Source organism: Amblyraja radiata, chromosome 13 (assembly GCF_010909765.2).
Source record: "Amblyraja radiata isolate CabotCenter1 chromosome 13, sAmbRad1.1.pri, whole genome shotgun sequence".
Classification (NCBI taxonomy): domain Eukaryota; kingdom Metazoa; phylum Chordata; class Chondrichthyes; order Rajiformes; family Rajidae; genus Amblyraja; species Amblyraja radiata.
Genome location: NC_045968.1, coordinates 58943721 through 58968097, shown reverse-complemented (window position 1 = coordinate 58968097; position 24377 = coordinate 58943721). Strand labels below are relative to the sequence as shown.

Sequence of the window (24377 nt, the reverse complement as noted above, 5' to 3'; positions counted from 1 at the left end):
CTCTCCCCCATGGCTCTTCCATGTCCTTTCTCCAAGCTCTCCCCCCACCCCCAACCCCCCTACCCCCCACCCACACACCCATCCCCCCACAACCCCACCACACCTCCCCTCCCACCACACAACCCCCCCGCCACACACCGCCTTCCCCACACCCCCTACCCCAACACCACCCTCTCCCCTCTCCTAAACCCCCCCGCCCACACATACCCCCCTCCCCCCCTCCCCTCCTCCACTCCTCCACTCCTCCCTTCCTCCCCTCCTCCCCTCCCACCCCACACCCCCCACCCCCAGCCACACATGAAGAGGAGGGGGAGGGAGTGCTCGGGGATGAGGGGAAATGAGCCACGCCTGCGTAGTTAGGGGCTATGGGTGAGTGGTGGAATATTGCGTTGGGGAACGGGTTGCATTGGGGGACCAGGCCTCCCATGTAACTGGGACCCAATGGGTCCCACTTATTCTAGTGACTATTTAAACCACCCCCCACCCCTCACCTGCATCCACCTATCAGTCACCACATTTTGCCTTGCTGCACCTTTCTGCCTCACCCCACCCCAATCACTGAAGAAGGGTCCCGACCAACACTATCCCCTAACCATGTGCTCCAGAGATGCCGCCTGACCGTGTGAGTTACTCCAGCACTTGTGACTTTTTGTACTGATGGTAGGTCCAGTAAATTGAATATAAATTGAATTGAATATTGAATTGAATATGAATTGAATATGAATTGAATATTTATTACATGTCATTTGAAGCTATGTGGGTAGAGCTGAGAAATAAAAAGGGGGTAATAATTTTGTAAGGTATATAGGTTCCCAAATAGTCAACTTGAATTAGAAAAACAAATATGCCAGAATTAACCTTCCTAATATAGACTGGGACTGCCATAGATTTCAACCACCGGGTGATGCCACCAATGGCTGCCTCGCCAACAGTCTGTCTGCCCCTTCCTTCTTGTTGTTTAAATAGTATGTGTTAAGTGTATGTTTTTAGTGTTCTTTAGCATGTTTTGGGTGGGGTTTGGGGGAAACTTTTACTAATCTCTTACCTTGAAGGAGATGCGATTTTTTCCCCATATCGTATCTTCGTCCGCACTGCGGCCTAACATCGCGGAGTTGGCAGCCTTTGCTGGAGACCGACTTTGAGAGCTCTACCGCGGGTGCCTGCAGACTTAATATCACGGAGCTCACGATCCCTTTGCCAGGGATCCACCTCGGAACTCCAACCGGGGGTGCTTGCGAACATCACGGAGCTCGCGGTCTCTGGTCAGAGACCGACTTCGGGAACTCCAAACCATGGGAGTTTTGACCGCCCCGACGTGGGGGCTTCGACCGCCGGCTGCAGGAGCTTAGATCGCCCTGACGGATGGTTCGATTGCCCCGACCACGGGATAATAAAAAGGAATAAAAGATTGGACTTTTTTGCCTTCCATCGCAGAGCGGAATGTGGGGAATCCACTGTGGTGGATGTTTATGTTAACTTTTATGTAGTTGTGTGTCTTGCGTTATTTTTCGTATGGCTGTATGGTAATTCACATATCACTGTACCTTCATTGGTACGTGACAATAAAAGACCTTTGAAACCTTTGAAACCTAGCGCTTAGACAGGGTGGAATTTGTCAAATTTTCATTGTTCAGGAACATTTCCTTGGGCAGTATGTAGGGGGCCCAGCGTAGGAGAGGGCAAAGCTTGGTTTACTCCAAGGAAGTTGGGAGGCCAAGTCATTGAGGTTTTGGTGGGCCAGCCTTTAGGGATTAGCATTCCTCAGTTCCATTAGCCTTAAGATAGTTATGGATAAGAACAGGGCTGGCCCATGGGTTCAACATTCTGAATTGGTGCATGGCCTACTTTGGTGATATTAGACAGGAACTTGCTACGGGATGATTAGAGTCGGATGAATCAGGCAGGGGGACATCCAGAAAGCACAGTGTTCTGTTTTGGTCACTGGACATCATTAACCTGGAAAGAGTGAAAGAGGGGAGACACAATTTACAAAGATGTTGCCAGGACTTGAGGGCCTGAAGTAGTGGGAGAGGTTGGGCAGGCTAGGGCTTTACTCCACACAGTGCAGCAGGCTGAGGGGTGATGTGGTAGAAATGTATAAAATCACAGGGTATTTTACCCAGGGAAGGGGAATCAAAAACCAGAGGACAAGGATTTAAGGTGAGAGGGGAAAGATTAAATAGGAACCCGAGACACAACTTTTTCACTCAAAGGGTGGTGGGTAAATGGAACAAGCTGCCAGAGGAGGTAGTTGATGCATGTTCTGTAACTGCATTAAAAAGCGGCTTGGGCAAGTATATGGATTGGAAATGTTTAGAGGGATATGGACCAAATGTGGGCTAATGGGGCAAGCTTCGACGGGGCATCTTGGTCTGCATGGATGGGTTGGGCCAAAGGGCCTGTTTCTACGACTCCGTGACTCTAAGTTACAAAATCTGCATCATTCCCCTCTTGATGTGGTTTTATGTGGGGTACATGTGGGTTCCATTGAAGCCTAAATTACCTGCTGTTTATTTTAGCCTTGCAGTTGAACATGTTTTCGGTGCTGTGAACAAAATGGTATATTTAAAAAATAATCAGTAATATAGAAAATGAGCATTTGTGCTTAATGCTTGCTGTAGATTATTGGTGTCAATCACCAAACGAGTTGACACTGTCCTTAACTCTGCAATGAGGGTCATCAGAGGGATGCTTAAGTCAACACCTTTGTAGTGGCTCCCTGTCCTCTCTCATATCGCCCCTCCCAGCATACGCAGAAGGGAGAGGATGTTGAAAGATTGGTGCACCATCGAGGCTAACCCTGACCTTCCCATCCAACCTGACTTGAACAATCAGCCCAACATGCGCCTGAAGTCCCGCAAACCCGTTAAATCCCTGGAAGACTTTGACTCCAAGACTGAGTGGCGCAGAGCCTGGAAAGATGCCAACACCAACAACGGAGAGGTCATCACAGACCCCACAGTGAAACCACCAGGTTTAGACCTCCTTCACAAGCAATGGCCGACCCTAAACAGAATCCGCACCCTCCATGCAAGAACAGCCCATCACCTGCATAAGTGGGGTATGACAGACAGCCCTGCTTGCGACTGTGGACATCCAGACCAGACCATCCCACACATGGTGAATGACTGCCCACTGAGGCTTTTCCCTGGGGGCATCAAAGCCATCCACCTAGTAACTGATGCTGTCCTGGCCTGGATGTCTACCCTTGATCTACAACTTTAGGCTGAGCACGTCAAACACAAGAAGAAGAATTGGTGTCAATAACAATCAAGAGAAAACAAAGTGTGTGGTTTTGCGAAGACATTCTTGGCAAAAATGTAGCAATTGTAATTTTAATGAAAAGATGAATTCTTATTTCATTTTGACTTGGTACTTTTTAAAATGCATTGATAAAATTGAATGCCTTAAATAGTTAGTGGATAAAAACAAGCAAGCTCACATCAACAACAAAATCCCGTGTAGCTCACTCATTAGTGTATTTTTCTTCTGTCACTGACAAGATTAGTTGACGTTTTGCCGAACACTTTCATTTTAATTCCCATCCCATTCCCATCCTGACCTTTCAGTCCTTGGCCTCCTCCATTGCCAGAGTGAAGCCACACTGTTGGAATAACAGCACCTTATATTCTTACAACCCAGTGGTATGAACATTGAATTCTCTAATTTTAGGTAACTAGCCTACAAACACCACCCCATCTGGATGCACACATGTTATTCCTTTCCCCCCCTTCCCTTCCACCTATATTCCTTCCTGTGGCTTCACATTTTTGGCCATTTCTATCCTTATCTATTTATCTCAAACTTTAAAAAATCTTTTCATCTCTGGCTTTTGTTTAACCATCTGCCTAACAATTGTGAATTTGTTGTTGTGTCAGCGATGCTGCCTGACCCGCTGAGTTGCTCCAACACTTTGTTTTTTATTTGTCTACCAAGGTTCTTTTGTTTCAGTAACCTGGTCATTGGGAAGGGCTGGCCCTTTGGAAATTTCAGTCTGGTTCACTCCCTGAGCCACTTTCAGTGTCCAATCAACATGCAATCACAGCTATTCATAGCTGCGGCACGGTGGCACAGTGGTAGAGCTACTGCCTCACAGCGCCAGGGACCCGGTTTCGATCCTGACTACGGGTGCTTGTCTGTGTGGAGTTTGTACGTTTGTACGTTCAACCATGACCTGTGTAGGGTTTCTCTGAAAATCTTCGGTTTTCATCTCACACTCCAAAGACGTACAGGTTTGTAGGTTAATTGGTTTGGTATAAATGTAAACAATGTCCCTAGTGTGTGTAGGATAGTGTTAATGTGTGGGGATCGCTAGTCGGTGCAGACTCGGTGGGCCAAAGGGCCTGTTTCCACGTTGTATCTCTAAACTAAACTATAGTACTGAGCAACAAGAACAGTGAAGGAAGCAGCTGTTTCTTTCAACACTAGAGTTTTAGGCAATATAAACAAGAAGACTGAAGACTAATCAGTTGGGTTTAGGGTGATATCTATTTAATGTTAAAAGTATTCTTTGGCCCTTACAATATTTTGAAGCCAATTATTTCATATAATTCCATCTTTGTTCTTTCTAATCCAGCAGAGCCAGAATCAGTGATGTAAATTAAAAATGGTTTTGGCATGAAATGACAGTGATGCCACACTAGCATTGTATGCACTTTAATTCAGTGTGCTATTTTAATTAATGCTCAAATCTAACTTTGTAACATTATTTTATAACTTCATTATTAAGACCACTCTTTATTAAGGAGTCTTCTAAAATGACTTGTCTCAGAAGTCTGAAGTAACCATGTGCTGTGTAATCTGGTGTCATCATTAATATGTCACTGTGAAGTTTTTGTTTTAACATGTACTAAATAAAATTACGAATACACATGATATTTAATTTTCCTCCATACTTTTTCCATCCTTTCTCCTTACTTCCATTCTTCCATCTCCAGATATTAGTTGCTTTAGATGATCCAAAGTTAAGGTGTACTTTCACCCTGCTGCAGATCCATTTTTTCAGAGGGCCAGTGATGTCAAACACTACATTGCCACGTGGGCTAGTTGTGCAAGTGTTTGTGTTGTTAAACCTCCCAAATAGGTGATTTTTTTTTTAGAATTCACAAATACAAGTCCATAATTGATACTGATTATTTTAGAGATAATGAGATCAAAAATGGATAACTCCCTTTCAATTATGCACAGTATACACAAGGAGAAAAGTTGCAAAATAATTACAGACAATTGTAAGTGGATTTTTAATAATTGCTTGCTCTTTTAATGAGGAACATCTAACTTAATTAAATATTGCATATTATTAAAAGTTGAGTGCAGCTGTAGGAATGTCTGCATGTTTCATCCCAAGAGCTATAGCGGCTCTGAACCGGCCCTAATGAGTGCCCCCCCACTCACCCCCTTTGGACAGTCTCCCTCAGATGGTCACGTCAATCAATTCAGCTTGTTTATTTATGTATTGTATTTATTTACCTTTCTTGTACATCAGTGGAGCTGCACACTAAATCTCGTTGCACTGACGTGCAATGACAATAAAAGATATATTATTATTATTATTATTATTATTATGTCCTGTAATATTTGCAAATTTGTGAGGTCACATTGTTGTCAGTTACTAGGTGGTATTGATTGATAAGAAATTGCAGAGGAATAGAAATAGTTTTACTTTTCCACTGTTCCCTGTTTGCCTTCCAATGTGCATAATAAAAATCTAAGTCTATTTACAAATGTTATCTCATGAAATGTTAGAATAAAAGATGAAATATTTAATTGAGGTGTATAAAATGTGTGGGCCGGGCTATTTTCAGAAATAAACAAGAGCTGAGAGGTGTCAGTGGATGGCCTGAGATGTCAACATCTGCACTTAGCATCTCTCATCCTTCGTTTTGCTTTAATGTCTGGTTCTTGAATTTGCAGCCATTTTTGCTTAACTTAATCAATTCCTCTTTATAAGTTCTCCAATGCATCTTCCAGGCCACTGTGGTGTGTGCTATTCCAATGCATCTTCCAGGCCACTGTGGTATGTGCTATTCCAATGGACTTTCCACTCTGGTCATAACTATAAGAATGAGTTCCATTTCTAATCACGTTCTAATTTTTCACTCGCATTTCCTTCCCCCCTCCAACCCCCAATTCTTTCAGCGGCCATCAATGGTAAACATTTTTATTCTTTATACTCCTGGCTGCTGACTTTCAAGTTCCCAGCTAACTATCTTCTGGATCTGTAGTCACCACATCGGCGAGACTAAGCGTTGACAGTATTCCCCTTCCCATTCCCAGACTGACCTTTCTGTCCTAGGCCTCCTCCATTGTCAGAGTGAGGCCAAATGCAAATTGGAGGAACAACACCTCATATTTTGCTTGGGCAGCTTACAACCAGGGGTGTGAATTTAATTTCTCTAACTTCAAGTAACCCTTTCATCCCCTCTCTCCCTCCACCCCTCCCCCACCCAAGTCGTACTAGCTTCAAAGTCGTCTTGCTGAGTCTTATTGTCTGTACTCCTTCTCACTTAGCACACAGCTAACAATGGCCTGTTTCCTTAAACATAGTTTATTTTTTGCATATCCTTCATTAATTTGTTCTATATCTCTCCACATCACTACATCTCTCGTTTCACTTTCCCCTGACTCTCAGCCTGAAGAAGGGTCTCGACCCGAAACATCACCTGTTCCATTTCTCTAGAGATGCTGCCTGTCCCGCTGAGTTACTCCAGCATTTTGTGTCTTATCTTCTACATCTACTGATTTGCTACATTTTACCATATTACCATTTACCAGCTGTGACCTGCGCCAGATACTGGCAGAACGACATCTGAGATTGCAACGGACTCGAAGAAGAAGACCATATTCTATGTATTTGTCCATGTTGAAAGCATGACAACCCTTCCCCTCTTAGTTGTTCATCAGAATGCAAGTGATGGGAGGAGGTGTAAACCAAGCAGTCCCGCTGCCATTCAATAGATTGTGGCTCATCTGATCTTGGTCTCAGCTAAACCTTCCTGCTCGTTCCCTTGCAAAAATTCAACACGCCAGTCTTCACAGCTCTGAAGTGGAGTATTCCGAAGGTTCATGTGAGAAGAAAGTCTCCCTCAACTCCTCATCGATGTCTCCCTCATCATATGGCACTCATTCCTGCACCCATCATAAGTAACAACGTCTTGGGAACATACGGTATCCCCACTAAAATCTAAAGATATGGCAGTGAATGCTTCAATCCTAAATCCACTTTCCCATTGTTATATCTGGGAGGAGGGGGATATCGGAACATATCTCAACATTATTGCTACTATATCCATTATCAAAATGGTGACAAGCCCAACTGTGGTAAAAAAATGGAGGGTCTCACTATGTCTGCCACATGGGCCACCTCAATTACTTCCCATCAGTGGCCAAAGACCACAGTGTGAATTCTGTCCATCTACACACACAGTAGACATGATCTTCATTGGAGGGAGCAGCATTGGCCACTGTACAAAACCGTTTTTGACCTTGCTCAAAAATGGTCCATGACAGTATGAAAGCCTCATACTCAGCTATGGGACAAAAAGACACCCAATCTCAGTAAAGACCAGAGAAAGGTCCTACCCATTCCTTCTATCTAGAGATGCTGTCTGTTAGTCTGTGCTTGTTGGAATCTTGCACCACAAGGGAATCAAGGGATTATGTGGATTGAGCTGCAAAATTGAGTTGAAGTCAATGATTATAATGGTCCAATGAACAGCAGAGCAGACTCCAGAGAAACTCTGGCCATTTGCTGCTCTTATTTCCTGTGGTCTGTACTCTTGCTCTGTTGACCACCTCACTTTCTTTAGATATGGAAACTGCTGGGCAAGTGTGTGGTGTCAAAGCTCAATGGGCATCATACGTGAATGTTCACTGCAGCGTGCTGAGGACAGTGCCTCGTGTGCTTGCCTGTGCATGCTCGATGGGACATTTTGCATTGGGCTTGTGAGGTAGAATGTCAACCTTGCTGAAAACTGGTACATGACTGTCAAATACAGCTATGTCATTTCCAGCATAAATGCAAACCCCTTTCAGTGCTGTCACAATTCTAATGTTCAGTTTCCAGGGGTTGCAGTATCTCTGGGAGGCAGGTCCCACCTCTAACTCTGGGTAGCTCTATCAGAGCTCAGCTCGTTCCCTGCTGGTTCCCTAATCCATTACTCATCCCTCTACAGCAGATGTTCCCATCCCCTACCCGACAAACATAGAAACATAGAAAATAGGTGCAGGAGTAGGCCATTCGGCCCTTCGAGCCTGCACCACCATTCAATATGATCATGGCTGATCATCCAACTCAGTATCCCATACCTGCCTTCTCTCCATACCCCCTGATCCCTTTAGCCACAAGGGCTAAACTAACTCCCTCTTAAATATAGCCAATGAACTGGCCTCAACTACCTTCTGTGGCAGAGAATTCCACAGATTCACCACTCTCTGTGTAAAAAATAATTTTCTCATCTCGGTCCTAAAAAACTTCCCTCTTATCCTTAAACTGTGACCCCTTGTTCTGGACTTTCCCAACATCGGGAATAATCTTCCTGCATCTAGCCTGTCCAACCCCTTAAGAATTTTGTAAGTTTCTATAAGATCCCCCCTCAATCTTCTAAATTCTAGCGAGTACAAGCCGAGTCTATCCAGTCTTTCTTCATATGAAAGTCCTGGCCATCCCAGGAATCAGTCTGGTGAACCTTCTCTGTACTCCCTCTATGGCAAGAATGTCTTTCCTCAGATTAGGACAAAGCCTTGAGTTGCTTGTGTACTAACATGATGAAAATGTATTTATTCAAAGTTTGTTAACATGCATTAGCTGCTCCTCTGTTGATATCACTAAGTTAAAATCCTCCCCCTTGCTCCCTCCATGAACATTTCAATGCCTGTCTAGAACTCTGCTCAGTTCCAACTCTATCTTCTTGTACTCTCCCGATTTCAGTCATTTCACCACGAGGCCTTGCTTTCAGCTGCATAGTTCCATGTTCTAGACTTCGCTTCCTTTTCCTCGACCTCTGAATCTGACCTGGAGTATTGTGTGCAGTTTTGGTCCCCTAATTTGAAGAAGGACATTCTTGCTATTGAGGGAGTGCACCATAGGTTCACAAGGTTAATTCCCGGGATGGCGGGACTGTCATATGCTGATAGAATGGAGCGGCTGGGCTTGTACACTCTGGAGTTTAGAAGGATGAGAGGGTATTTAATGAAACATATTAGATTATTAAAGGTTTGGACACGTCAGAGGCAGGAAACATGTTCCCGAAGTCCAGACCAGGGGCCACCATTTAAGAATAAGGGGTATTTTTTTTTTTTTTTTTTTTTTTTTTTTTTTTTTTTTATTTTTTTTTTTTTTTTTTTTTTTTTTTTTTTTTTTTTTCGTATTTGTGTGGATGTGTACGTATGTGAGTGTTGTTTGTTCCCGGGTGGCGAGGGTGGGTAAGGGTAAGGGTTTTGAGGGTCGTTTACATACTGTTGTACAATTATGTCCTGATTATCACTGTCTGTTATCATTGTATGTATGCAAATTGCTGTTAAATTCAAAATGCAAATAAAAAGATTTAAATAAGAATAAGGGGTAAGCCATTTAGAACGGAGATGAGGAAACACTTTTTCACACAGAGAGTTGTCTGGATACTTTCAAGAGAGAGCTAGATAGGGCTCTTAAAGATAGTGGAGTCAGGGGATATGGGGAGAAGGCAGGAGCGGGGTACAGATTGTGGATGATCAGCCATGATCACATTGAATGGCGGTGCTGGCTCGAATGGCTGAATGGCCAACTCCTGCACCAATTGTCTATTGTCTAGTCATCCATCCTGGAACCACTGTTGAACAGAAGTCTGGTGCAGTGCCTTGTGAAATGTTATTATGTTGGACATGTTGAATGAATGTAAGTTGCAGTTGCTGCCATGTCCCGCTGCTTTGAATCCCTGGTTTACTGAAGTTTAAATCACAAGGTGGCACAGCTTAACCTTTGTGATTCTCCTCATATAATCATGCTCTTGGTTCTAACTAGTCATCAGGGTAATTATTTAGATTTCCAGCACAGTTTCAATTAAGATCTGAGACAAAAGCAGTAACTTGGTGGAGTATATCATTATTTATGAGAAAAGATGCAAATTGCTATTTTTGTTTTATATGAAGATATTAATTTATAAGTACATTTTAAGACATAGTCACGTTCTAGTTTATTTTTGTACTAGTTGTCTACATAATGGCTAAAGATAGAAAATTGATCCATGAGAAAAAATGTGACCCTTTTAAAGTGAGCAGAATTGATGTATATTCTGGTAGAATGGAAAAACAAAGGTTCATTACAATTTAAATGAGAATAACCGACTGTGTGTTTTAATCAAATAATTCACGGCCAAACTAATGTTATTGACCATTGTTTAATTCTGAAAAATGATTTAATGAATGTGTTATGTGTGCAGAAGGTTGTGAAAGAATTTCCAATGGTTTTTGCATCACAACGTTGGAGCAACAGAAAGTCTTGTGATTGAAACCTAAGCAGCATCTTGGGAAACCATTCCAGATTTAGTGTTCTGATCCTTTCTGCAACTGACAATACAATTTTGTTTCGGTCCTGAACTGAACTCACTGGATTACTCTGTTGCTCTCTCTCTGCAGATGAAATTATGCAACAAGAAATCAGACCCCTGCTTGCAGTTGATATTATTGAACAGCTACATAAACAGTTTGCCATCCTATCAGGTAGGAAATTAGCAACTTTTCCTTTTTCGTTACTCGATGCTGCCTGGAACATGACAAAATGTTTCGTAATGGAGTATTTTGTTTGGGTGTTAATGTGATACAGTGCTTGAGGCAGTTTGCTCATCTCATGATCTGCTTCTCGGTAATCAACCCTCGTGGAAAAAATTTGTGTTTATTTGCATATAATGAAAAAAACAATAACTGCATTTTGTTTAGATTGTGCACTTCTACTGCACGCTTCCTATTTTATGATTTATATTAAGTTACTTCAATTAATTTAAATAAATTAAATCATCCCTTAACTACCTAAATTCAAGTGAATTCAAAAGCAGTTCCTGTAACCTTTCTTTGTAGTTCATGCATAGAGTTCGGATAATATTCTGGTAAATCTATTTTCTGATCTACAGCATTTTCTTAACATTTCTGATCATTTTCTGTACCTCTACATGTTTTAATGATCCGTGTCCATGAAGCCGATACGATACCATTTTGTTTACCCCAGGAGGGAATTTTAAAGAAAGCACAGCAGATGCTGGAAAAATCGAAGGTAGACAAAAATGCTGGAGAAACTCAGCGGGTGCGGCAGCATCTATGGAGCGATGGAATAGGTGATGTTTCGGGTCGAGACCCTTCTTCAGTCTGAAGAAGGGTCTCGGCCCCAAACGTCACCTATTTCCTTCACTCCATAGATGCTGTCTCACTGCTGTGTTTCTCCAGCATTTTTGTCTACCCAGGAGGGAAATTGATCTGCCAACAGTCATAAAGCACAAAATACATGAAACATGAAATTAAAGAGATGAGTGGAAAGGATTGGGGATGTGCGAAGATTGGGGGGGAGGGGGTGGTGTGGGGGGAGGGGACGGTGTGGGGGGGGGGGGGAGAGGAGGGGGGGGTACAGAATGGAATGGAATGCTATTTTATTGTCATTCAACCAACTTGGTTTGAATGAAATTGCATTTTCTACAGTTTTTTACATTACAAAAAAACCCAAGACCCACACTTAACACAGTTTACACAAACATCCATCACAGTGAGTCTCCAACACCTCCTCACTGTGATGGAAGGCAAAGTTTTATCTCTTCCCCTTGTTCTTCTCCCGCGGTCCAGCAGTCCAACTGCAGCATCGAGGCGAACTGGGGCTCCGATGTTAAAGCCCCCGGCGGGCGAGGGTAAGTCCCGCAGCCGTTTAAGCCGCGCGGGGCGATGTTAGGCCCCGCTCCGTGTCCTTTAAACCCCGCGTTTCCAGCGGGAGAAGTTGCCGTTGCGGGAGCTCCGAAAAGCGGTCTCCCACCAGGGACCTGGAGCTCCCGATGTTCCTGTCCAACGGGCCTGCAGCCGGAGCCTCCAAAGCTCCAGAGTCGGGTCGCAGCCGCGCGCCACCACAGCTCTCCCCGCTCCGAAGTCGGCCAGCTCTGCGATGTCAGGTCCGCAGGCTCCACGACTGGAGGCCCCAGGTTGGTCCCGGCCAGAGGCCACCGCCAGCTCCACAATGTTAGGCCCAACGACCCCGGAGATCCGACAGGGAAAAGGTCGGGTCCCCGTACAGGGAATAGATTAACGGTTTCCCCCACATCCTCCCCTCCACCCCCCACATATACACAGCTAAAAAAATAATAAAAACTAGGCTCAAGACATACATTTAACAAGACAAAAATAAAAAAAAAGACGGACGACTGTAGTCGAGCCGCTGCCGTTAGGCACTGCCACTCCCACAGAAGGGGAGGAGTTGTGCAGTTTGATAGCTACAGGGAAGAAGGTCCTCCTGTTGCGTTCAGTACTGCATCTTGGTGGAACCCTCAACCCTTTTTGGACTTTCAGTCATTCCTTTCAGTTTTTCACCACCGAGTACGTTCCCTGTACGTTTACTTTTTGGATCTGAATTTAACAACCTCACATGTGTTTGTACATTGATACCCATTTGTAGTGTAGCCGCTTCACATAATCTGTTATTACCATAATTTAATCTGCATCCCTTAACTTGAAAGTTTTCCATCATTGCTGGGCTTTCTATCCAATCTAACTGAGCAATTAATATGTTGAAGATTTGTTGCCTCACCACCATCCTATGCTGTCAGCTGTCATCCCAGTTCTTCGTTGATGTTGATATTCTCCTCAAGTTTATTTTTTATATTTCCTGTTTATTGCATTTAATATATATTTTGCCATTATCTTCTGTAGATTTTGTATTCATGTTTCCCAATTGTCATGACCGTGCACATTGAAATGCTTTAGAGTATTGTATTCAGTTCTGGGCACCATGCTGTAGGAAAGATGTCGTCAATCTAGAAGCGTACAGAGAAGATTTTCGAGGATTTTGCCAGGACTTGAGCTATAGGTAGAGGTTGAGTAGGCTGGGACTCTATTCCTGGGAGTGCAGGAGGATGAGGGGTGATCTTATAGAGGTGTATAAAATCATGAGAGGAATAGATCGGTAGATGCACAGAGTCTCTTGCCCAAATTGGTAAATCGAGGACCAGAAGACAGAAGACATAGGTTTATGGTGAAGGGGAAAGGATTCAGTAGGAATCTGAGGGGTAACCTATTGTCACAAAGGGTGGTGGGTGTATGGAACAAGCTGCCGGAGGAGGTAGTTGAGGCAGGGACTATCCCAACATTTAAGAAATAGTTGGACAGGTACCTGGATAGGACCGGTTTGTAGGGATATGGAGTAAATGGGACTAGCGTAGCTGGGATAATGTTGGCAGGGTGGGCAAGTTGGGCCGAAGGGCCTGTTTCCACACTCTATGACTATCAACATTCCATTCCATCAGCACTCTCCAATGTGATCTCATTATCCACCAGGTCCTTTTCCTTGCTGAATATTGTTGAAGCACTGGTTTATTGTATCACCCATTCCCTCTGGCTGCGAGAATAAGTTCCCTTGTTTGTCCATGAGTTGTCCGACCCTTTGTCTAGCTACGCTCTTGGATCCAATGGGATTATGGAGCACTAGCTAACTAGATACGTATTAGCTTAAGGGTCGGTAACAAAGGGTGGTGGTGAAATCTTGTTTTTAGGACTGGAGGCTGTGAATAGTGGAGTGTAGTAGTGGTATGGTATTGGGTCCATTGCTATTTGTCATCTATATCAATTGGATGAGAATATACAAGGAAAAGAGTCATACAGCATAGAAATATGCCCTTCAGCCCAACTTGCCCATGCTGACCAAGATGCCCCATCAACGCTAGTCTCACCTGCCCATGTTTGGCCCTTATGCCTCTAAACCTTTCCTATCCATGTACCTGTCCAAATGTCTCATAAATGTTGTCATCATCTTGGTACCCAAACCATGCTGACTACCCCTCATCAAAGCCTATCTATCCAAATGCATGCATATCTTATCCCTCAGAATGTTTAAAAGGGGTCTAAGAGTAAACCTAGCAATTATAGACCTGTTAGTTTGACGTCAGTGGTGGGCAAATTAATGGAAAGGATACTTAGAGATAATATATATAAGCATCTGGATAAACAGGGTCTGATTAGGAACAGTCAACATGGATTTGTGCCTGGAAGGTCATGTTTGACTAATCTTCTTGAATTTTTTGAAGAGGTTACTCGGGAAATTGATGAGGGTAAAGCAGTGGATGTTGTATATATGGACTTCAGTAAGGCCTTTGACAAGGTTCCTCATGGAAGGTTGGTTAAGAAGGTTCAATGGTTGGGTATTAATGGTGGAGTAGCAAGATGGATTCAACAGTGGCTGAATGGGAGATGCAGAGAGTAATGGTGGATGGTTGTTTGTCAGGTTGGAGGCCAGTGACTAGTGGGGTGCCACAGGGATCTGTGTTGGGTCCACTGTTGTTTGTCATGTACATCAATGATCTGGATGATGGTGTGGTAAATTGGATTAGTAAGTATGCAGATGATACTAAAATAGGTGGGGTTGTGGATAATGAAGTAGATTTTCAAAGTCTACAGAGAGATTTATGCCAGTTGGAAGAGTGGACTGAAAGATGGCAGATGGAGTTTAATGCTGATAAGTGTGAGGTGCTACATCTTGGCAGGACAAATCAAAATACGACGTACATGGTAAATGGTAGGGAATTGAAGAATGCAGGTAAACAGAGGGATCTGGGAATAACTGTGCACAGTTCCCTGAAAGTGGAATCTCATGTAGACAGGGTGGTAAAGAAAGCTTTTGGTGTGCTGGCCTTTATAAATCAGAGCATTGAGTATAGAAGTTGGGATGTAATGTTAAAATTGTACAAGGCATTGGTGAGGCCAATTCTGGAGTATGGGGTACAATTTTGGTCGCCTAATTATAGGAAGGATGTCAACAAAATAGAGAGAGTACAGAGGAGATTTACTAGAATGTTGCCTGGGTTTCAGCAACTAAGTTACAGAGAAAGGTTGAACAAGTTAGGGCTTTATTCTTTGGAGCGCAGAAGGTTAAGGGGGGACTTGATAGAGGTCTTTAAAATGATGAGAGGGATAGACAGAGTTGACGTGGATAAGCTTTTCCCACTGAAAGTAGGGAAGATTCAAACAAGGGGACATGACTTGAGAATTAAGGGACAGAAGTTTAGGGGTAACATGAGGGGGAACTTCTTTACTCAGAGAGTGGTGGCTGTGTGGAATAAGCTTCCAGTGAAGGTGGTGGAGGCAGGTTCGTTTTTATCATTTAAAAATAAATTGGATAGTTATATGGACGGGAAAGGAATGGAGGGTTATGGTCTGAGCGCAGGTATATGGGACTAGGGGAGAATACGTGTTCGGCACGGACTAGAAGGGTCGAGATGGCCTGTTTCCGTGCTGTAATTGTTATATGGTTATATATGGTTATAATGCTCTCCAGTAACTTGCCGACCACATATGTTAGGCTCACTGGTATATAGTTCCCAGACTGCCTTTCAGCCCTCTCTAAATAGAGGCACAACATTAGCGATCCTTCAGTCTTCTAGCACCTCACCCATGTCTAATGATGATCCATTATACTCAGCCAGGGAGCCTGCAACCCTAGCTTCCCACAGTGTCCTTGGATATATCTGATCAGGCCCTGGAAATTTGTCTACCTTCATACTCCTGAGGACGTTCAGCACCTCCTCGATCGTCTCACTATGGCTCTGCTTGACAGTACGCTTCCCTGCCGTGCCTCAGTGCCCGGATCAATTATCTAAATTGTGTCAAGTTGGGAAAAGGGGAAATACAACGGGATCTGGGGGTCCTTGTTCATCAGTCAATGAAAGTAAGCATGCAGACACAGCAGGCAGTGAAGAAAGCGAATGGCATGTTGGCCTTCATAACAAGAGGAGTTGAGTATAGGAGCAAAGAGGTCCTTCTGCAGTTGTATAGGGCCCTAGTGAGACCACACCTGGTGTGCATTTTTGGTCCCCTAATTTGAGGAAGGACATTCTTGCTATTGAGGGAGTGCAGCGTAGGTTCACAAGGTTCATTCCCGGGATGGTTGGACTGCCATATGCTGAGAGAATGGAGCGGCTGGGCTTGTACACTCTGTTTAGAAGGTTGAGAGGGGATCTTATTGGGCAAAAGCTGTGACTGTGAAAGGAAGATGATGCGCATATGCCAGAATGTGAAGAGTTGAGATATTGAGGTTAAGGGTGCTGCTCCTTTCTTGCAAGATTGAAACCATTGAGACCTTTAAGAAAATGGAACGTTTTAAACCTGAGTTACTGGGAGCAAGGAACAATTGCAGACCTACTAAATGCCAGCAGATGGGACAAGTGGATATGGGAATCTTTTTGGCACTGTCAAGGTGAGCCAAAGGGCCCATTTCCATGCTGTGTGACCTATGGCTTCTATGGCTTAGAAAGGGCAGCAATGAAACAAAATATATTTGCAGTCTGAAGTCCTGGAAAGATGGTGGTTATTGAAATAGGCGAAATTGAAGGTGAAAAAAACTCTGAAGAAGGGTCTCGACCCAAAACATCACCCGTTCCTTCTCTCCAGAGATGCTGCCTGTCCCGCTGAATTACTCCAGTATATTGTGTCTATCTTCAGTGACAAAAGCTTTGCTGGTTTGAACAGGCAATGGAACAGAGGTAGTTTAATGTGGTATTCAGGTAAAAGGAAACAAAAAACACATTTTGGATATAGATTCCCATCATTTGGAAGTTAATATCATTTATGTGAAGTTTTGAAGAAGAGTAATGAGATTGAACTTGGATAAAGAGGCTGATTCGAGTTTGCTGCAAGAACTGAACTAAGGGCACAGAGCAGCGGTAGAGTTGCTGACTTACAGCGCCAGAGATCTGGGGTCGACCCTGACTGCGGGTGCTGTCTGTGCAGAGTTTGTAGATTCTCCCCGTGACCTGCGTGTATTTTCTCCGGGATCTTAGGTTTCCTCCCTCACCCCAAAGACGTACAGGTGTTTAGGTCAATTGGCTTCAGTAAAATCATAAATTGTCCCAATTGTGTATAGGAGAGTTATGCCCCTGTCCCACTTAGGAAACCTGAACGGAAACCTCTGGAGACTTAGCACCCCACCCAAGGTTTCCGTGCGGTTCCCGGAGGTTGCAGGTGGTTGCCGGAAGTTGCAGGTAGTGGAAGCAGGTAGGGAGACTGACAAGAACCTCCGGGAACTGCACGGAAACCTTGGGTGGGGCGCAAAGTCTCCAGGGGTTTCCGTTCAGGTTTCCTAAGTGGGACAGGGGCATAAATAAGTGTGCTGGGATCACTGGTTGGCATGGACTCAGTGGGCCGAAGGGCCTGTTTCCAAGCTGCATCTCTAAACTAGAGTGGGGAAGCTGTGACGTGATGGCAGTCTGACTGTGGAATCAAGAGGCCTGGGCCTAGTCGGTGCTGGGCCTCAGTGGCAGAGGCTGGTGAGGTGCAAATGGAAAATAAATCCCCAGGCTGTGGCCCATCAGGATGCTCTGCATGCCGACTTACTCCTCCTCCAAGCTGGATGAAAGTACTCACCTGGAACAGGCATAAGGGGACAGGAATTGATCGTGTGATGGAGGACCAGTGGGAGAAAATCACTGGTGTAAACCAATTAATCTAAAAAAGGGGAGTAGCTGAGAGTATCAGTCAATACTTAGTTCAAGTGTTTAAGAAGGAACTGCAGATGCTGGAAAATCGAAGGTAGACAAAAGTGCTGGAGAAACTCAGCGGGTGCAGCAGCATCTATGGAGCGAAGGAAATAGGCAACGTTTCGGGCCGAAACCCTCGAGGGTTTCTCCAGCACTTTTGTCTACCTTCTATACTTAGTTCAAACTATCCAGGTATTTTTTTACTTAAATGCATGAATTGAGATCTTTGCCATTGTAATATTGCCATTTTAATATTGCAGAAGGCAATCATTGCATTTGTTGGTAGCAGTAACTTAGTGTTAGCACCTCTGACAGGAGATTATAGGTTTGTTGGGTGGTTGATGGTCAGGGTGGATGGTGGGAGAAAGGAGCAGTTTGCATGTCAAATCTCTCTATGGCTAGACGTGCTGGCCCAGGAATGAGTTTACATGCAGTTGCCACTGTAATGCAGCAGTGCAGGATTGCTAAACTTTTGAAGCTGCCATTTTCGCAGCGATATAAAGTGCTGATCAATTTAGAGTCATAAAGTCATAATCATAGAGTGATACAACAAGGAAACAGGCCCTTCGACCCAACTTGCCCACACCAGCCAGCATTTGGTCCATATCTCTCCAAACCGGTCCTATCCATGTACATGTCTGACTGTTTATTAAACGTTGGGATAGTTCCTGCCTTAAGGGCCTGTCCCACGAGCATGCGACCTGCATGCGGCAAGTGCGACCAAACCGGAAGCGGGGATCGCGCGGAGGTCGAGTGATCCCCGTACAGGGCCGGTCCCACCAGCATGCGCCTGCATGCGGCAAGCGCGACCAAACCGGAAGCAGGGGCCTTGCGGAGGTCGAGTGGGTGACGTGAAGTTCGAGCGAAGACCGCGGGAGGTTCACGTGTGACGTACAGCGTCAAGACGCTGCGTATACCCGTCGAGGCGGTGCGTATGGCGTCGAGGCGGCTGCGGACTGGCAGGCTGTTGCCGCGCGGAATTTTTGAACATGGTCAGTTTTTCGGAGGCCCGCGCGATGTCGGGACCAGCTCCGCACAACTCCATACGGCTCCGGCGATCCAAGTGGGACCGGCCCCGCGAGGCCATACGGCTTGTATGCTTGTGGGACAGGCCCTTTGTATGCTTGTGGGAAAGTTGTATGCTTGTGGAAAGGCCCTTTAACTACCTCCTCTGGCAGCTTGTTCCATACACCCACCACCCTTTGTGGGAAAAAGTTACCCCTCAGATTCCCATTAAATCTTTCCCCCCTCACCTTTCCACAGGGGTCAGCAATGCTGCCTCTCCAACAGTCTGTCTGTCCCTTCCTTCTTTGTTGTCTTATAATATGTCTTAAATGTATGTTTTAGTGTTTGGTATCTGCAAGTGATGGTCTGCATCCCATGTAACCATATAACCATATAACAATTACAGCACGGAAACAGGCCATCTCGGCCCTACAGGTCCGCGCCGAACAATTATTTTCCCTTAGTCCCACCTGCCTGCACTCATACCATAACCCTTCATTCCCTTCTCATCCATATGCCTATCCAATTTATTTTTAAATGATACCAACGAACCTGCCTCCACCACTTCCACTGGAAGCTCATTCCACACCGCTACCACTCTGAGTAAAGTACTTAGGGAAGTGGCTCTAGAAATCGTGGACGCATTGGTGATAATTTTCCAATGTTCTATAGACTCAGGATCAGTTCCTGTGGATTGGAGGGTAGCAAATGTTATCCCACTTTTTAAGAAAGGCGGGAGAGAGAAAACAGGGAATTATAGACCAGTTAGCCTGACATCAGTGGTGGGGAAGATGCTGGAGTCAATTATAAAAGATGAGATAGCCGAACATTTGGATAGCAGTAACAGGATCGGTCCGAGTCAGCATGGATTTACGTAGGAGAAATCATGCTTGACTAATCTTCTGGAATTTTTTGAGGATGTAACTAGGATAATGGACAAGGGAGAGTCAGTGGATGTAGTGTACCTGGACTCTCAAAAAGCATTTGATAAGGTCCCACATCGGAGATTAGTGGGCAAAATTAGGGCACATGGTATTGGGGGTAGAGTGCTGACATGGATAGAGAAGTGGTTGGCAGACAGGAAACAAAGAGTAGGGATTAACGGGTCCCTTTCAGAATGGCAGGCAGTGACTAGTGGGGTACCGCAAGGCTCGGTGCTGGGACCGCAGCTATTTACAATATACATTAATGATTTGGATGAAGGGATTCAAAGTAACATTAGCAAATTTGCAGATGACACAAAGCTGGGTGGCAGTGTGAAATATGAGGAGGATGCTATGAGAATGCAGGGTGATTTGGACAGGTTGGGGGAGTGGGCAGATGCATGGCAGATGCAGTTTAATGCATATAAATGTGAGGTTATCCACTTTGGTAGCAAAAACAGGAAGGCAGATTACTATCTAAATGGCGTCAAATTGGGAAAAGGGGAAGTACAACGGGATCTGGGCGTCCTTGTTCATCAGTCCATGAAAGTAAGCATGCAGGTACAGCTGGCAGTGAAAAAAGCGAATGGCATGTTGGCCTTTATAACAAGATGAATCGAATATAGGAGCAAAGAGGTCCTTCTGCAGTTGTACAGAGCCCTAGTGAGACCACACCTGGAGTATTGTGTGCAGTTTTGGTCCCCTAATTTGAGGAAGGACATTCTTGCTATTAAGGAGTGCAGCGTAGGGGAAACTTTCTTTTAATCTCTTACCTTGACGGAGATGCGACTTTTTCCGTATTGTATCTCCGTCCGCACTGCGGCCTAACATCGCGGAGCTGGCGGCCTTTGCTGGACACCTCTATAAGATCACCCTTCATCCTCCTACGCTCCAAGGAATAGAGAGCCAGCATACTCACCCTCTCCCTAGAGCCCAGACCCTCTAGTCCTGGCCACACCGTTGTGTTTTGGACCTGACCTGCTGCTGGCCTCGCCTCATTCAGTCTCTGCCTATACAAACCTTTCCTGTCAGAGGCCTTTGAATATTTGCTGAAATAAATTAGGTAATTAGAAAAAGATTTAAATAATTTAAACATGAGTATATTTAACAAAAAATCAAAATATATGTACAAATATTAAGATAAATCTGCCACTTGCCCATTTCCACAAGGTGGGTGAACCCATTCAATCTTAAAGGACCAGACATGATGCACAGAGTCTCTTGACCAGAGTTTGGGAATCGAGGACCAGAGGACATAGGTTCAAGGTGGGGACAAGGAATCCAACGGGTAACTTGTTCACACAAAGGATGGTGGGTGTATGGAACAAGCTACCAGAGGAGGTAGTTGAAGCTGGGACTAGCCCATCGTTTAAGAATCCGTTTTATAGGTACATGGATAGGACAGGTTTGGAGGGATATGGACCAACCACAGGCAAGTGGGACTAGTGTAGCTGGGACTTTGTTGGCAGGAGTTGGCAAATTGGGCCAAAGGGCCTGTTTCCCCATTGTATCACTCTATGACTCTATGAAGTGTAAGCAGACCTTTTCCACATAATTGTTTCACTGCTGGGCCCAATTGTGGTGGAGCAAGCAGTCAGTGTTGGTATCTTACTTGAGTTCGACTTTTAATGTGCAAATGCAGACATCTAAAACATGCTGGATTGCAAACTGCTAAATGCTGGTAGATGTCTTTGAACATCCTTAAGCGCTCCTGTTGTTAGAGTGATATAGTTAAGGGCCTGTCCCACGAGCATGCGACCTGCATGCGGCAAGCGCGACATAAAGGGCCGATCCCACCAGCATGCACCTGCACGTGGCAAGCGCGACCTAACGTGGTCGCTTGAGCCATACGGCATGCGGCAAGCGCGACCAAACCAGAAGCGGGAGCCGCGCAGAGGTCGAGTGAGTGACACGGCGTCGAGGCGGCTGCGGGCCGGCAGGCTGTTGCCGCGCGGTATTTTTAAACACGGTCAGTTTTTCGGAGCCCCGCGCAATGTCGGGACCAACTCCGCACAACTCCATACGGCTCCGGAATCGAAGTGGGACCGGCCCCGCGAGGCTGTATGGCTCAAGCGACCACGTTAGGTCGCGCTTGCCGCATGCAGGTGCATGCTCGTGGGACAGGCTCTTTAGGTCGCGCTTGCCGCATGAAGTAGCTTGCTCGTGGGACAGGCCCTTTATTTCCTGCGTTCTTATCAATTCCGAACTAGGGCGGCACAATGGCGCAGCGGTAGAGTTGCTGCCTTACAGCACCAGAGACCCGGGTTTGATCCAGGCTACGGGTGCTGCCTGTACAGAGTTTGTACGTTCTCCCCGAGAACTGCATGGGTTTTCTCCGGATGCTCCGGTTTCCTCCTACTCTCCAAACACGTACAGGTTTGTAGGTTAATTGGTTTGGTATGAATGTAAAATTGTCCCTTGTGTGCAGGGATCACTGGTCGGTGCGGACTCGGTGGGCAGAAGGGCCTGTTTCCGCGCTGTATCTCTAAACTAAGCTAAACGTGAGATAATGCAAAGGGCATGTCCAGGAAGGTTAAGATGGCTAGCACAGTGTACGGTAAGTCCTTTAGAAGGGGGAGGAAGGAGTGGAGACACTTTTAAGAAGCCAGACAACTTTTAATAAGCCAGAGATACACAGCTGTGAAGTTTGGCGGACATTTAACATTACCGGTCGGATATCCTTGGTTCTGAAAACTCGCGCTTACGTTTTTTTCCCCAATGAGCCAATGAAAATGCCCGGTCAGTAAAGGCGATTAACTAAAACGACCTCAACTACCTGTAACTACATGCAGCAGCCATAAACGTGGTTAAAAAAAACCCAAGATAAAAACAATTTAATCAAACGGAGGGTGAGATCGTAAACTTTGACACCATGTTGGTTTGGAGTCCTTGTAATAATATAGACCTCACACCTTGGCAGGTTATATATTTAAAATAAACAACTACAAGCTCTTACTTGAGAGTTCTTTTTAAATCTTTTTATTGTTTTTTTCCCCCCAAAAAAAGCAAAAATAAAACATAAAAAAAGAGCAAAAAGAATAATGATAAACAAAACAATGGTATTGATACATAGGGATCAGGATTACATTAATAACAGTTAACTTCATACTGAAGAGTGCAGTAGATCGCGACGTTAATAAGCTAGTGGGCGTAACTACAAAAGCATGACATAACATGATCCACTGATCTACAGCGTCCCCACTACAAATGCACCTACGACTACAGGATTATTGATTTTCTCCAATTTTTGGTCGCAGAAACATTTTCAACATGTTGAAAAATTTGCGGCGACCATACTGAGGCCGCGACTAGTTCCCAGAATGACCATGACGGAGACTCACCAGAGACCACCAGTGAATATGTGGCAAGCGCAGAGTCTCCTGCACTCGCATAAGAAGTCACCTAAGTGGGACAGGTCCTTATCAAGTCTGATGTAATGCACTTTGCTACATCAAATACTAACTGGACAAACAAAGTAAAGAGCAGGGACCTTGGGAGTGTAAAAGCTTATGTAGGCTATTTGACAAAATCATTAACTAGTGGGAGTAGATACAAAATGCTGGAGAAACTCAGCGGGTGAAGAAGGGTCTCAACCTGAAACGTCGCCAATTCCTTCTCTCCATAGATGCTGCCACACCCGCTGAGTTTCTCCAGCATTTTTTGTCTACCTTTGATTTCACCACCATCTGCAGTTCTTTCTTAAACATTAATTAGTGGGGGATCTTGGGATGGCGTAGAGGGTAATATCACTGGCTCACTTACTATGTTGCTGAAATGGCACTGGTTGTAAAATGGACTAGCCCATCGTGTTCTATTGTTTATGCTATTTACAGCTATATCGGGTAAAAGCATTAACTTCACCACACTCTAGTAGCAGAACAACTTTCCAGGAAACAATTTCCAGATGTCCAGCGTTAACTATGCCTCTATGCTTCTCTGTTCTATTTCCATTCCCCTAAGTTTCTCAGAGGCATTTTGCTAATTAGCCTTCAAAAGAAAGCATTACTTTACCAGGTCTAACCGGACATTGGCCCGTTGAGTGGTTGGAAATTCTTACAATTTTGTGCTCCTCTACTGGATTCCATGAGTTGTCCATGTCAATATTGGTGAGGACTGTTAACCATGCCATTATTTCTACAGCTAAATTTCTCATCCTTTTTAAGTGTGGTCATAGCTAAATACAATACAATGCCGTTTATTGTGATTTGAACCTCAAATGAAGTTCAAACGAAACTTTGTTTCTGCTATCATACAACAAGAAGAAACAATTAACAAGACACACAATGAACACAATTTACACAAACATCCATCACAGTGAATCTCCTCTTCACTGTGATGGAAGGCAAAGTCATTGTCTCTCCCCAGTTTTCCATTCTTCTCCCGGTGTTAAAACCTCCGGCGGGCGATGGCAAGTCCCGCGGCCATTAAAGCCGCGCCGGGCGATGTAAGGCCCTGCTCCGGGTCTTGATGTTGGAGCCCCCGGCGGGCGATGGCAAGTCCCGCGGCCGTTAAAGCCGCACCGGGCAATGTAAGGCCCCGCTCCGGGTCATTTTCAACCCCGCAATTCGGGCAGGAGAAGTTGCCATTGCGGTCTCCCACCAGGGACCCGCGAGCTCCCGATGTCACCATCCACCGGGCCTGCAGCTGGAGCCTCCAAAGCTCTGAAGTCGGGCTGCAGCCATGCGCCACCACAGCTCACCACGCTCCGAAGCCGGCCAGCTCCACGATGGTAAGTCCGCAAGCTCCGCGACCGGAGCCC

The 24377-nt window shown here is 45.0% G+C and overlaps 1 protein-coding gene across 3 annotated transcripts in view; it reads left to right on the top strand.

The window, feature by feature from the left end:
• Positions 1-24377, top strand: part of mcf2l2 (MCF.2 cell line derived transforming sequence-like 2) — a 367682-nt gene that overhangs the window by 77694 nt on the left and 265611 nt on the right. For all 3 annotated transcript variants that reach the window (XM_033032171.1, XM_033032172.1, XM_033032170.1), the window contains exon 2: positions 10615-10698. In XM_033032171.1, the coding sequence (XP_032888062.1) occupies positions 10615-10698 (84 nt within the window). The remainder of the gene's footprint in view (positions 1-10614; positions 10699-24377) is intronic.